The sequence below is a fragment of the Planococcus citri genome, chromosome 1 (genome assembly GCF_950023065.1).
Source record: "Planococcus citri chromosome 1, ihPlaCitr1.1, whole genome shotgun sequence".
In the NCBI taxonomy this organism is placed as follows: domain Eukaryota; kingdom Metazoa; phylum Arthropoda; class Insecta; order Hemiptera; family Pseudococcidae; genus Planococcus; species Planococcus citri.
Window position 1 is genome coordinate 17564505 of NC_088677.1, and position 15655 is coordinate 17580159.

General features: G+C 31.6%; 1 protein-coding gene across 2 annotated transcripts; it reads left to right on the forward strand.

The window, feature by feature from the left end:
- The first annotated feature begins 730 nt into the window (after positions 1–730).
- LOC135849521 (endoplasmic reticulum metallopeptidase 1-like) lies at positions 731–15604 on the forward strand. Of its 2 annotated transcripts, none has more exons than XM_065370011.1 (13): positions 731–1019; positions 1438–2005; positions 7092–7363; positions 7470–7590; positions 7937–8236; positions 8327–8556; positions 12976–13156; positions 13255–13439; positions 13537–13692; positions 13776–13981; positions 14066–14181; positions 14250–14425; positions 14563–15604. In XM_065370011.1, exons 1-13 carry the CDS (start codon positions 999–1001, stop codon positions 14728–14730), a joined length of 2700 nt encoding a protein of 899 aa, XP_065226083.1. In that variant the 5' UTR covers positions 731–998; the 3' UTR covers positions 14731–15604. The 2 variants fall into 2 exon arrangements, with proteins under 2 accessions (XP_065226083.1, XP_065226091.1); XM_065370019.1 differs by having other exon boundaries at positions 732–1019; positions 7104–7363.
- The last annotated feature ends 51 nt before the right edge of the window (positions 15605–15655 follow it).

A 15655-nucleotide genomic window follows, 5' to 3' on the forward strand; every position in this document is an offset into this window, starting at 1 on the left:
TTTATTGAATTTTTTTATTTTATTTTTTTTTTTTGGTACCTAGATCTTATCCTATATTTCTTTTAGAATCTTAATATTTCAACATTGGAATTGGATTGGTATTTTCAAATTGTAATTTCGATCATTCGATGGTATAATTTCATAGCGTTTTAGTTGTTCAATAATTTCAAATCTAATATTTGGAAATTTTTTCTAACGTTCTTTAAATTATCGCATGCTCGATGTTTATTATTTTTTTAAATATTGCAGATTCAATTTAAACTAATTGAAAGGACAAAACTATGCTGCAAACGCAAACCGTGAGCTGCGCCTTTTCTTTCAAATTTTTATTTATCAAGAAAGGCCTACAATTAAATAATGTAGCCTATAGAGGTATTGCTTTATTCAGCGTTGAAAATTGGAAGTTTTTCGATCAGAATATTGACTGAATGACCTGATTACAGAAAATACAGATCTCTGTTCTTAATTTGAAATTGATTGATGAACTACTATCTGTCTATCTACATAAATATACAAGTGTTCTTGGGTATTTTTACTAAAATCGGTGCAGTATATAAGCAGCAGATAATATTCAACGCAAGAGTAGTTCGTGTACTTGAAACTTCATCATCTGATAATTTTATCTAGTTTGGACGATAAACCATAAATAAAACTTATTGATAATTGCTGCATCATTATAGCTAGTCGTTTTATTTTGTAATTATTATTCCTAAATCAGCTGGTAGTAGTACCGTACGTAATAAAGAAGAAGTACGTACTACGTACGACCAGCTGCTTGGTGCTGGCAGGAAGGTGTATATCAGTTGTTTTTCTCATTCGCTGGGCGGCTGTGAATAGTGATAACGTTGTTTATATATTACGTACTGGTACCTACTGTGTTAATTTTCATTTAAAAAATCGCTCTTTGTTCAATGTTCAGATTTTTTCTTTTAATTTATCTATAATTTGGTGTTAATGTGCGGGTTAAATTATTAAAATCAATTAACAATTAGATAATCATGTTGTCGGACGACTACAAGGTAATGCTTTTCATAATACCTGAATCTAAATGCTAAAAAATACCGACGAAATTTTTCGACATTGTTCACTGATTTTGTGGTTGTCATGTCACCAAATTCGAAAGGATTTCGTCGTTATTTGACTACTGAAACCGTACATTTCACATATCTTTATACGAAAGAGGCTCTGAGTTGTGAAAAATACTCGTACCTTTTGTGAGCTCGAATCAGTGCTCGGTTTCTTTGTTTTTCTACTAAAGTATCTACGCAGAAACGTAGCACAAAAAGATTCATCGAATATTATACTTCCTGTAGATTATAGATTACTTTAATCGTTCATAACGTATAAATTACGCTAATGAAAATGACATCACGAATATATTGCTTAATATCTAGAACGATTCGTTGCTAATGCTATCTTTCCCATGGTTTGTTTCAGAACGACACGGTCAAGTTACCGAATTCGAAGCTACGTCTACGAACAAAGTTTCTAAAGCAATCGGAAATCCTGCCTAAGCATTACGATAAGGATAAAATCCACTCAAACACACAGTACCCGATACCACTCAGTCATTTCGTGACTCATTTATGTTTCATGATCGTAGTTTATGTGATTATTGTTTACATGGAGAAAAGATTACCGACTCCGTTGACGCTAAAAGACGAATCCACCAATCCAGATCGTTTTATAGCCGAAAGATCTCGGAATTATTTACTGAATTTAACGAAACTCGGCCCTAGGCCTGTGGGTAGTTTCGAGAACGAAGTCTTGGCCATAAATTTTTTCGTCAAAGAAATCAACAATATTATAAACAACGCGAATAAAGCGCATCGAATAACGTACGATTTGCAAAAAGTCAGCGGATCTTTTCCGTTGACTTTTCTAGACGGAATGACCAATATTTATAAGGATGTGCAAAACGTTATCGTGAAAATCGGACCCATCAAGGAATCCGCTCATAGTCTTCTGGTTAATTGTCATTTTGATACCGTTGTCGATAGCCCAGGTTGGTATTTTGTTGGTCATAACTGTGTTGTTATATATGTCGCGATCTACATAGGAGGCAATAAGCAACAGCAACAAGCAACTTGGAACCCTACTTGGAACCAGGCAACATAATCAAAATAGTTTGATTATGTTGCCTGTGTTGCCTGGTGTTGCCTCAAATTTTTTTTATCCAATCATTGAACAGTTTACCGCTTTTTTTTTGGCATTCTGCAGAAAATTCGCGTCGTAAGTTGCTCTCATTATGTAGGGAAGCTTTTTGAAAAATCACCCAAGTTGCTTCAATTTTGTCAAAATTGCTTGTTGCTGTTGCTCGTTGCCTCCTATGTAGACAGGCACTATGTTGCAGATCTACTATTAGATGTAATACGATTATGCATTATACAAAGTATATTTTGTTAATAGTTCGTACGTGACTTGAAGAAGGTATACTTAATGGATTTTGATTGATGTTCTGAAGAACTTTGATCTTCTTCGAGTATAATTTTCTATGCGAAAGCCTCGTGTCTTATCAAAATCATACATTGTTGGCAACTTATATCGAATTATACAGATACGAAACGTTTCGATTAATAACGATGAGTTGAAGTCAATCTTCGATAAGGTTGAGTAAATATTTCAACGTGAAGTGTTCTGTAATTAGAATGTTTCGTGTCAACTGAATTACCGCATAAATGATACATTTATGTAATTAAAAATAGCTTTGGCTGGTCTTTGACCAGGGTAAAAATTTGGCATTCGTGATAGTCTTCGGAAAAAATGTAAATAATTTACCGGGTTGAACCCATTACTATAACCCTACTATAACATAAATTATTCAGATGTGTGCACTCGTACATTTTACCAAGTTGTAATTTGGAACATCCCCTGAATTTATCTAGTGTGGGAAAATTATTCCTAATTTTTTTTATTGTTCTTCTATCTGCAAAAAAAAAGGTACAAGTAGCCCCCATTTAGTTGAAAAAAAAATCAAAAAAATTAATTTATCAAAAATTAGTTTTTCATTTTCATTATGACGACTAGAAATTAACGCTGAAAGCGATTAATTACTGAAATCAATTTGCGGGGGGGGGGCGTCAAATCGTAAACGCTGAATAGTGATTTTTTTATGAACATACAAGTAGATCAAAAAAAGACCAAATCCAAGGATTAGAACGAATTTAGGGTTCTTACTCGGTTACTTTTCAAGTAACTGAGTTACTAAAATTACTAGAAAGTAACTTTTTCTACGTTTTTAGTTACGTTACGATTTTTTTTTTTTTTTTTTTTTTTTAATTTTATTAATACATCTTGAAGGAGACAAAATCCTAATACATCAATTGTTGAAAATTGTCGCTTTTTGCATTAAGAATTCAAAAAGTTTTGATTTTTTTTCATCATCCAAGTCTCTCTAGTTACCAAAAAATGCGTAATAATCTCGCTGTTCAACACCAAAAAAATGTTTCATTTTCAAACAACAAAGATTGGCCCGAAAAGTATCATTTTTTTTGCCAATAAATTGTCAAAAAGTGCTGCTTTTGCTAAAACAAACTGTCGATCTTGCTTTTCGCTGAAAATTAACCAAAAGTTTGGTATTTCAATAATTTGTCAAGAATTGAAAAAAATATAGTTTTTTAGCAGTTGAGACATCTCGCAATTTTCACTTGAAATTGCCAAAAACCACCGATATTTTTTTTTACCTGAAAAATGTAAAAAAAAAAAGTAAAAGAAAAAAAGTGCTAGAAGGAACTGCAAAAAATGTCATTTTTCCCCCTAATAATTCCCAAAAATTGCTGATTTTTGCCAAACATTGTCAAATTTTTGCTTTTTGAAAAAATGTTCACTTTTTATCAAAATAACTGGAGATTTTCATTTTTTTTTTTTTTTTTGGGGTGTTTATAATTACAAGATTATTACACCCGTAAGGGGGGGGGTTAGATTTGCAGGGTGTCTACCAGGTCGCTATAGCGTTAAAAGTCGCGATTTTGAAAATAGGGCGCTAAAGTCGCGAAAAGGTCGCGATTTTCGCCAAAAATACCAAAAAGTCGCTATAAATTGTCCAAACTTCAAATTGGGCGTGGGAACTGTTGAAAAAAAAACATTTTTTCGTTGGAATTTTTTTTTTGGGGGGGGGAGGGAGGTACTTTTAACTGAAAAAAAGTCGCTAAAAGCCGCGAAAAAAAGTCGCGAAAAGTCGCTATTTTTGAAAATTAAATTTTGGTAGACACCCTGATTTGGTTTGTGAGGTTGATGTTTTTTATTAGGGAGATGAATTTTAGTATTTCTGAGGGTTCGTCAGGGATAGTAGGTGGGGTTTCTTTTATCTGTAGTGTAAGTCTGTTTTGTTTTAGTTGGGGATAGTTGAAAAGTATGTGTTGGATGGATGTGGGTTCGTTTCTGCAAAATTGGCATGGGGGTTTTGGTTCTTTTTGGTATAGGTGGTTATGAGTAATTTTTGTGTGGCCTATTCTTAGTCTGGTAATCAGGATTTCTTCTTTTCTGTTCAGGTGGCCTAGATTTTTCCAGGGGAGAGTAGTTTTTTTATGTTGGAAGAGTTTGTTTGAAGTTTGTTGTGACCAAAAGTTCTGCCAGTTAGTAAAATGTGTTGTGAGTGATTAGAGATTTAATGTCATCAGGAGTGAGAGTGGTAAGAGGGGAGGGGGTAGCGGCTGTTTTTGCTAGTCTATCAACAGTTTCGTTTCCAGTGATCCAAAGCTGTATGATTGAAAACTAAAAGCTAGCCAAAAGCTTTATTTGACCATTTTGGCAAATTCATTTGGTTCAATTTCAGTTTGAGTCATTTTTAAATTTTTTCTTTTCAAGTTTTTACAGTTTTTTTGTGTTTTTTTTCACTGTATTGAAAAAAAATTGAAAAGCTGAAAGCTAAAAGCCAACGATTTTTGGAAGCTAAAAGCTGAAGCTAATTAAAGTTTTGTTTTATCTATCAGCTTTACATCCCAGAATTGTTTTTTTTTTCAAAAAAAATTTTTAAGTCTTAAGACTTTATTTCAAGTTGATAATAATCAGGGCTTCAAAACCGGATAGATATCACTCTCAGTTTTGGTTTTATGTTTTTTTTTTAAAAAGTAAAGGTTTTGGTTTAGGTTTTTTAAAAAATTATCTCTCTCGTCTCGTTCCGGTTTTGCTTAAAGGGTTTGATTTCAAAGGAATTGGTTTCGGTTTTGGTTTTTTCCTTTTTTCTTCATTTTTTATAGGGAAGAAGGCCAAGAAAGTGATCACTTTTTCAAATACTTTGTATATGTGACTAGAAAGCAGCACTTTGGCAGTGCCAAATTTGTCAACTTTTTTAGTTTTCAGGCCTTTTTACCTTTAGCATCAGTTTTTACTTTATTTTTACCAAAAATGCAGTACCTATTAATTAGGCTAATTACTTACCTAAAAATTCCAAAACCAAAACCAATTCAGTTTTCAATCGGTTACGCTCTCCGTTTCAGTTTTGATTAAGAATTTGAGAAAACTGAAAATGAAAATAACACTCCTAGTTTCGGTTTTGGCTTTAGTTTTGAGCAATTTTAATCAGTTTTTGGGGGTTTTGGTTTCAGTTTTGGTTTCGGTTTGCAAGCCCTGATAATAATTGTTCAAGTCTCCCTTTTCTGCCAGAATTTGGCCAAAAACACTTCCTTCTATTAAAATTGTCAGTTTTGTTTTTTTGTCAAAAAATGCCAAAGTCTGAATTTGTTTTTAATCAAAAAATCTAAAAATCTAAAAAAATCTCATGTAACAAAGATTGCGAAAAATTGCAATTTTTTGCCTTTAATAGCCAGAAAGTTCTACTTTTTGCCAAAAGTTGTCTCCAATGTGTAGAGAATAGGGTGTTTTTACGTTCCTGGCGCCCCACGTTGGGCGCCAGTGTGCCACAAAAGTAAGTTGCCCTGAAGTAAAAAGTCCAAAACCTCTGATAACTCAAAGTAAAATTTTTGAAAAATATAGAAAAACTTCTGTAAGTTGAAGGCAGGTCCGGACCCACCCACTGAGTTACCGAGAAAATCTTGGTGGGCCGCAACGTTTTTGGGCCAATGAGGTAAAAACTGGGCCACTTAAAAAAATTCTGAATGAATTTTTATGCTCAGTGTCTTGCACTTTAAAAAAGGGGAAATTTGGCAAATCAATTGAGGAGCCCAAAATCAGGGGGCTGAAATGGGATATCTTGGTAGACCACGTGTTCAATGGGTCCGGCCCTGGTCGAAGGTTGCTAACGTTTTGCCTCTATAACTCAAATTTCTTGTTGAAAAAACTTGTAAATGCAAATCTCATTGATGCAAACCTCTTTTACAAACTCATTGGAGTTACTTATGAGTACATTTATGTTCATAAACACGTGCGAGTACGCTTCACTCAAGTCTCAAATACACATGTATAATATGTGTTTCCACTTCATTCCATGGTAAAAAAAAAACATTCATCTAATTCAAACTTCGCTAACTTGAAATTATACCAAAAACGAACTTTCATAACTCGAAGTCAACTCTTTCTTCCTTCAGCTTTGAGTTATCGAGACTCCACTATACCACTTTATTACTTGAAATTTCAAAAATTTACCAAAAAGTAGTGGTTTTTCCCCGTGAAGAATTTATGTGAAAAAAAACTAAAGTCTCGCTTTTCGATGGAAAAAAATTTGAAAAAACGTCACTTTTCTCCCCATAATTGCCAAAAATTGTTTTTTCTGCTGAAGTTGCCAAATTTTTGATTTTTTTAAACATTCTTGCTGTTTAGTAAAATTATTGGAGATTTTCAATTTTTTTCTCAAACTATTCAAAACTTTTGCAAAGTGTCACTTTTTTGCAAATAATTTTCAAAAGTCCTTACTTTTTGCTAAAATTGGCAAAGTTTTGCTTTTTGCCAAACAAATCGTCGTTTTTAAGAAAAATGGTAGCAAAAAAAGCAAAAAAAAAATCCACTGATATCATTCTATTTTTGTCGAGCATTGTATCGAAAAATTCAGAAAGTTAGCCTATTACGAGTACCTACATAATTATTTAAAGGCAAATTTGATCCATTTTTTCAAAGCTTACGAACTCTCTAATTCGATTAGCAAATTGATATTATAATATTACCTACTTTTAGTCTATCACTATGATCCCACTCAGAAATTTTTCCAGGTGGAAGTGACGATGGAGCAAGTTGCGCCGTTATGTTGGAAATATTGCGAATTATTTCTAAAATGAATACTCCCTTGAAACACAATATTATCTTTTTATTCAACGGAGCCGAAGAAAACTACATGCAAGCTTCGCACGGATTCATTACTCAGCATAAATGGGCCAAAAGTATCCGAGCATTTGTGAATCTAGAAGCTTGCGGAGCTGGAGGTCGTGAAATTCTATTCCAAGCTGGACCAGAAAATCCGTGGCTAATTCAGGTACCTACCTAGTACCTACCTACCTAAATTTAATTTGAAAATATTAGATTGTTTTCAACCAGATAGGTAATATTTTCTAACGAAAAAATTGTATTTATGAATTCAGGCGTATTCTGACGTAGCTCCTTATCCATTGGCTTCGTCTCTGGCTCAAGAAATTTTTCAGAGTGGATTAGTACCCGGCGATACCGATTATCGTATATTTCGAGATTTCGGTAAAATTTCAGGTAAATGATTTCAATCAGATTATAAGTATTTTTAACGTAGGTAAGTATGAGTGATTTCAAACGCGTTAAAATATTCGTTAATAATGAATTTATGGTTCGGTTATTGCTGCATAAACAATGATGACCCATAAACGTTAACGTTCCCCTATTGTATTACCACTGCTGTTGAATTTATCAAATTAGTAATACTCGTATCAAATTTAACACTGCGGTATTACGATAGTCTTATCGTATAGACCGTATTTTCCCAGCTCAGATTCCGTATTATCAAATCTCTATAGGTTTTATTAAATTTATTTCATAGGCGATACGATATGCTAAAAATATTACATTATTTTTATTTTAGGTTTGGATTTCGCTTGGTCGTCAAATGGATACGTGTATCATACGAAATTAGACGACGTACATCAAATTCCACTCGGAACCTTACAACGAACCGGAGACAATATGTTACCGTTGATTTTAAGAATAGCTAACTCCGAGCATATCTCAAATATACAAGAGTACCAGCACGGAAATTTAGTATTTTTCGACTTCTTAGGCACGTTTATCGTATCTGGAAAGGAATTAATTGCTACGGTGATTAACGCGCTGGTAGCAGCTGCTTCGTTTTATTCCATATGGTACAATATGAAACACTCGCAAGGTACTGGTAAATCATTTTGTCGCATGTGCTAAATGAATGAGAGAATGACGTACCTACGTATAATATTACAATAGTGTTCTTAATTTTCAGGTGTACCAAGAAAAGTATACACTAAAGGATTGACGTGGGGTGTCTGTAGTATTTTATTTTCTTGGATAATTACTCTGGTTTCTGTGATGGTAATCGCTTTTTTGATTACGTTATTGAATCGACCGCTTAGCTGGTACGCTCGACCGCAATGGATATTCTTTTTGTACATTATTCCTACCTTCATTATACCGGTTTTCATCTCGTGGAGGTTTCAGAGGAAATTTAAATATGTAAGTTGCTAGAATCAGAGTGGGTTAAGGTTTTTTTCGTCAGTGGAAATGGGAGTTGATGGAAAATTGCTTATACATATCTCGAAGCAATGTGATAAATTGACAAAAAATAGCACCCAAATCCCAATCATGTCAAATGTTCTGAAGTGGACAAAAGTTCAGTTTTTTCCAAAATTGCAAAACGTTAATTTGCTCATTTTGTCCCAAAAAAAATCCGTTTTTCGATCAAAATTGTCGAAAGGTTTTGTTTTTTGTTTTTTTGTTTTGGCAAACTTGCAGAATAGACCAGCTGTTTTTTGGTCAAATCTAACTTCCCAAAAAGGCTTGCTTTTATGCCAATATTGCAAAAAAAATACTACTGCTTTATTAAAATTGCCCAAAATAATCTGTCCACTGTCGGCATTAGCAAAATGACTAGTTCTTTTTTTCATCAAAATTGCCAACAGGTTTGGTTTTTTCTTTATCAAAATTGCAGAAAAATCTCCTTTTTTGGTCAACATTTTTAGAAGATATCGCTTTTTTGTCCCGAAAAAATAAAAATCTTTTCAGGTGTCAAAATTGCCAAAAAAAATCAGTGTATTATGTACTTTCAAAGTCTTGCTCGTTTGTTCCAAAAATATATGTTTTTTGTGTCAAATTACAAGTAAGAAGTGTGAGAACCCATTTTTATCAAAACTTCCGAAAAAAACTACTTTTTTAAATTAAAATTTCCAAAAAGTCTCGTTTTTTGCCATAATTAAAAAAAAAACTTGCTCAAAATTCACTGAATATGCATTTCTATTGTCAAAAAATCTACTTTCTGTGTCAAAATTACACAAAAAAAAACACGAATATATTCTATTAAAAATTATAAACCATTTTTCATTTTCAAAATTGCAAAAAATTATCGTTTTTTTGCCAAATTGCAGAATAAATCCCTTTTTTTGATAAAAATTTACAACAAGTCTTGCTTTTTTATCGCAAAAAGTCTTTATCATTTCGTCGCCAAAATTGCAAAAAGAAATCGGTATTCATTAAAATAATCAAAAAATGGTAGGTACCTTTTTGCCAAATTTCCCAGAAAATTTTACTTTTTTGTAAATGCGGTAAAAAGAAGTAAAATCTCCAAAAAACCTACTACATATTTTATCAATAACTGTATTAAGTTAGATACGTTTTTGCCAAAGTCGCGGAAAAACATTTTTTTAGGGGGGGGGGTCAAAGTTTCCAAAAAGTCCTGCTTTGTTTTCCAAAAAAATCTGCTCCTTTTGCCAAACTTCCAAAAAAAAAATCTCACAAAAATTAAAGAAAAGTGGTATTTTTTTGCCTAAATTACAATAATTGTAAAAACATTAAAAGCAAACCTAATTTTTTTCAAAATTGTGAATCCGTTTTTTTTTTTTTAAATTAAAAAATGTCAGTTTTTGTTTTTGTCAAAATTGCTATAAAAGAGTTGATGAAAATGTCTAGAAAATCTTGTTTTTTTTGCCCCTTAAAAATCTGCTTTTTTTTGTCAAAATTGTTATTTTTAAAAAAGTTGGTAAAAATTTCCAAAAAATCTTACTTTTTTGCCCCATAAATATCTGTTTTTTTTTTGTCAAAATTGTTATTTTAGAAAAAGCTGGTCAAAATTTTCAGAAAATCTTGCTTTTTTTGTCCCATAAAAATCTGTATTTTTTTGTCAAAATACCAATTTTAAAAAAAGCTGACAAAAATTTCCAGAAAATCTTGCTTTATTACCCCATAAAAATCTGTATTTTTTGTCAAAATTGCTATTTTAAAAAAAGCTGGTAACCAGAAAATCTTGCTTTATTGCCCCATAAAAATCTGTAAGGTTATTTTTTGTCAAAATTGCTATTTAAAAAAAAAAAAAAAAATTGCTAAAAATTTCCAGAAAGTCTTACTTTTTTGCCCCATGAAAATCTGTCTTTTTTGTAAAAATTTCAAAAAAAAAGTTTTCTATGAAACCACAAAAAAAATTACTTTTTTGGTGAAAATTGTGAAAAATGCTAGTTTTTGTTTTTCAAAATTTTCGAAAAATACTTTTTCTCTTGTTTTTTTGCCAAAAATGATCAATTTTTTTATCAACATTATCAACAAATCTAACTTTTTTTTGGCAAAATTGCAAAAAATTATACTTTTTTGTAAAAAATTATTGAATTTTGAAATTGCGAATAATATCTGTTCTTTTTTCAAAATAAAAATGTCAAAATTTTTCAAAAAATTTCTAAAAATACTTTTTCCTTGTTTTTTTGGCAAAATTAATCAATTTTTTAATCAAAATTACCAAAAAATCTTACTTTTTCTGGAAAAATTGCAGGCTCCTGTTTTTGTCAAAATCAGGGCTGCAAAACTGTAACTGAAACTGAAATTGAAATACAGAGGCTTGAAATCTTTTTTTTTTTTTTTTTTTTTTTTTTGGGTGTTTGTAATTACTTGATTATTACACCCGTCGTATGAGATTTAAATCGAGTTGGTAAGGTCAAGTTTTTTAATTAGGTCTAAGAATTTTTTAATTTCGGAAGGGTCGTCTGGTATGAATAGGGATCTTTCATCTATTTGTAGGGACAGTCTGTGCTGATGTAAGGAGGGACATTGAAATAGTAAGTGTTGGACAGATATAAGTTCTGAGAGGCAGAATTGACATGTGGGTTTTGGGGCCTTTTCATAGAGGTGATTATGTGTGATTTTTGTGTGGCCAATTCTCAGTCTGGTTATAATGATTTCTTCAAGTCTGTTTAAGTGGGAGAGGTTTTTCCAAGGATGGACTAATTTTTTATGTTGAAAGAGCTTGTTTGTGGTTTGGAGGGACAAAAAGTTTTGCCATTTCTTAAGTGTGCTTTGGGTGAAGATAGATTTGAGGTCGTCAGCTGTGATAAATATAAGGGGAGAAAGGATGGTGGCAGATTTTGCATTAATATCTACAATTTCATTTCCTAAGATTCCAACGTGGCTGGGTACATACATAAACTGTATGAAGAAGTTTGAATTTTGTAAGTCAAATAGAGTTTTATGAATATTTTGAATTAGAAGGTGATCGGAAAAAAGATTTTGGATAGCAGTTAGTGAGCTGAGGGAATCACTTTGAATTAAGAAGGACTTATTTTCTGATTCATAAGTGAGTATGTCACAGAGACAGTGGAAAATAGCTGTGAGTTCGGCAGTGTAGATTGAAGAACAGTTATGGATTTTAAAATTTGAAATTCTGTCATTTATAGAGTATGCATATCCTGTGTGAAGTGTTGGTATTTTTGATCCATCTGTAAAGCAAAGATTGAATTTTTTGTATTCTGATAAAAGTTCAACAAAATCTGGAACTTAAAATTTTTTCAGTTTTTCTTTTTAATTTTCGTTCTTTTTGTTTGCTCATTTTTTTTCGTTTTCTACGCTAGTTTATTCTTCAAATTCAAACTTGAACTTCCCTTCCTTTAACTCTTAAGGCTCAAAGACAAAACGTCCAAATTTCAAATTGTTAAATTCCGATATCGGCGATGCAATACAATTTTTATGCTAATAAATAAAAAGAAAAAAATTTAAATTTAAAAATGGCCTCTCTTTGTGTTTTTTTTAACACAACAAAGAATGACAAAACTGAAATCAAAGCTGGAAAAAGAAGGGAAAACTAAAACTAAAATTGAAACTAAAAACTAAAAAAATTGAAATTTGAAACTTTTATTTTTTCGTTTTTCCAGCCCTGGTTGAAATTGCTTAAAAAACTATTTGGGGAAAATTTCCAGAAAACTTTGCTTTTTTTGTTGTATAAAAATCTGTTTTTTTCTGTCAAAATTGCAAAAAAAAAAAAAGTCAGTTTTCTATCAAATTACCAAAAAATTTTATTTTTTTTGATCAAAATTATAAGAAATTCAAATTTTTGTAAAAATTGTAAAAAAGACCTCCGTTTTGTTAAAATTTTCAAAAAATATTTTTCCTATCTAGGGGTGAAAAGTACTACTTTTCCAACCTCGCGAGAATCGCTCGGATGTAAAAATAAGTACTTTCCACCCTCGTTCAGGAAAAATTACTTCACTAAACTCGGAGAAAAAGTGATTTTGAACTCGTGTGAGTTGTTCTCCTCACTTCGTTCGGGTCACAAACCTCACCCTCGTCAAAAATCACTTTTTCGGCCCTCGTTGTGTAATATACTATTTCTTTTCAAAATCGTCAGAAAAGGCTTGTTTTTTGTCAAAATTGCTAAAAAATTTTCATCATATTTTTCACATTTTTTATCAGGTAAATAATTTTTTAAAGAACATAAAATGGTACAGTGCAAATAAAATTAATTGGGTAAATATTCCAACTCCTCGCCCTGACGTTCAATTTTCTTTTTATTTCTTGTTATGAAAATCTAAATAATGTAACGCACTCTGAAATCTCATTCGCAAATGAAATTGAATATTTTTTAATAATGATTTTAAATCCATTTTATTTCATTATTCGCAGGTTTTTCCATCGTCCATGACGTTATTTCAAGTTTACAACGACAGTAATCTGTTGATTTTCACAACCATATCGGTGTGTTTAACATTAGCTCGAATTCGGTCCAATTTCATCGTATCGATTTGGTTGGGATTTTCATTTTTGACTTGGGTTTTAAGAAATAAACTATCCATGTTTTATACAGGTACCTATACAATATTCGTTTTATGATTATTTATTATGGATTGTAGGTACTTATTAACTGTAGAAAAAAGTACATACTTAATCGTTATTATTTTACAGATCATAAACAACTTTGGCTACAAACATTTTGCATGCTAATACCATTCATTCTAAGTAGTTACATTATTAACGGAGTAGAAATTTTTATTGTACCGATAATGGGTCGAAGTGGTTCAGGCAATCATGCTGAGCTCGTGCTTTCATTCATTATGTCCGTCATGCTAGTTCTAATGTTTAGTTTTTACGTAAGTTTTTTTTTTTTTATTAGTTGATTTACTTTACAATTTCGAATTTGTTCTTAATAAGAATTAAATAATTACCTACTTTTTCGGATATTTTCAGGTTCCTATTACCTTACTCGTTAATAACTTGAAAACAGTTGTTAAAGCTCTAGCCGGTATATTCTTAGCTGCTGTTTTAGTTCTATTATTTACGCCGCTCGGATTCCCATACTCGGGAGATTTATTAGCACCTGCGCCACAACGTTATATGATCTCTGTACGTTAACTTATTATCGCGTCAAGTACCTGTATTAGTTAATTATTGTCTCACTACGATAATAATTATTGTTTTTTGATCAGCACGTCGAACGAACGTTTTACGATATCGAAGGCAAAGTACGTAAGAATGATAGCGGATTGTGGATTTGTAATATGGATGTGAATAGCCCCAGAATGGTCAGCGGTCTGATTCCGGATATGTCCAAAGCTAAGCTTATTGAAAAAGATTGCGAAGAGGAGTTATACTGCGGACTTCCTTATATTGTTCCCGTGATGACAATTATGTGGTAAAATTCGTGTATTTTCAATTTTAGTGATCTATTTTCTTTTTTATGTGAGAAGAGTACGTTATAATTTTTTTTTGTTCGCAGGGAGACGCATTGGATTCCAGCTCCTCGTCCTATTCTACCCTCTAATATCGAATTAGCTTTAACTTATCGTGATTATAGACCTGATAATATACAAAGATTATCTTTTCAAGCTAAAGGTAAAGTACCTAATGTGTTTTATTATTGGGTGTATTAGATTTGTATTAATTTTACGAATGTTCTGTAGGTCCTGATCATATGACTTTGTTCGTTTCACCGTATCCTGGAGTGGTATTAAAGTCGTGGAGTTTGGTGGGTGGACCTCCACTGGAAGGACCGAAATGGAAAAACAGATCTACCTATTACGTTTATTATTCTTACGGGTCTGATCCGCAGCCTTGGAATTTCTGGCTAGATTTAGAGGTAAGATTTTTTCGACTTTTTTTTTTTTTGAAAATTCGAAAATGAGATTCGATTTAAATAAATAAAAAAATTGGTGATAATTGATTAAAAAAGTGTTTAATTAAACTACTTACATTTCGCATTACGAATGTTTACAGGTGGAAAATGCAAAAAAAGGTGAACCAATCGTGGATTTAGGATTCAGCGGGTACTTTATACACGGTGCTCATCAAACTACGCCTCAATTGAAGAAACTCTTCTCACAATTCCCTCCGTGGACGGTTACCACAGGTTGGACTTCAACTCTAAAGTCATATACGTTTTGAAACCAACGTTTACATACCTAGAGTAACGCTTAAAGAAAGGTTGTCCTGAAGTCTTTTTACTAAATGTAAAGTACAGAAATATGAAAATGCAGTTTTTCGATTTCCATCGAAAAACAAATCGTGAAGTCTGCACTGTGATATATATTTTAAGCACATTTTTACTCCTTTAAAAAAATGTTGTGTTTTTGTTCTATTTTTTTTTTTAACAACTCGAAAACTTGATTTGTGTTGTAATACGTATTATAGATGTGTATGATAATTGATAAACGAGAGGTAATACAATTTATGCATGTATTTGATTTTATACCTACGCCATGTGTAACTCAGTGATATAAATATTTATATTTTAATCATTATTATTACTGTTACGCTGCAAACAGTATTTTTGTATTTCTCCATTTTATACCTAAATGTATATTTTGTAAAGGTTTTGTTTTTTTTCGTGTGTGTTAAGCCAAAAGGAGTATATTGTAGGTATTTGTTTTTGTTGTTCATTTTTTTAAAAATGGTTTTGAAAATACTTTTTTTTTATTTTCATTTTTTTTTTTGCTTATAATACCATTAATCAAAAAGGGTAAAGCGATATTGCATTTAATCTGTATTTTTAAATATAATTCATATTCGCGTAGCAATTTATAAAAAAACGAAACATACCTTGTGGCAGTTTTTTTTACGTTTACTTTCATGGCTATTCTCATAAATTATGATTTCGCCTACCATTCTATTCTATGTACCAAAATAAGCCAATGAATTATAATTAATTTATGTTATGATCTCTTATGAAATGTATTCTAGTTTAGTCTAGTATTTCTTCCGCATGATGTTGTCATAAGGCAATATGTTATTTTCATAATATATCATTAATAGTTGTTGATGATGGCCATTTTTATTTCATTTCTAATCTAAAGCTTCTTTGGTGTTTTTT

What these genes read in the sequence shown, in the direction of transcription:
- LOC135849521 (XM_065370011.1), top strand. Translation starts at nt 999, where the DNA reads ATGTTGTCGGACGACTACAAG. An exon ending in TACCGTTGTCGATAGCCCAG is followed by an intron (nt 2,006 to 7,091) that starts GTTGGTATTTTG and finishes GATCCCACTCAG; the next exon opens with AAATTTTTCCAGGTGGAAGT. An exon ending in AGATTTCGGTAAAATTTCAG is followed by an intron (nt 7,591 to 7,936) that starts GTAAATGATTTC and finishes TTTTTATTTTAG; the next exon opens with GTTTGGATTTCGCTTGGTCG.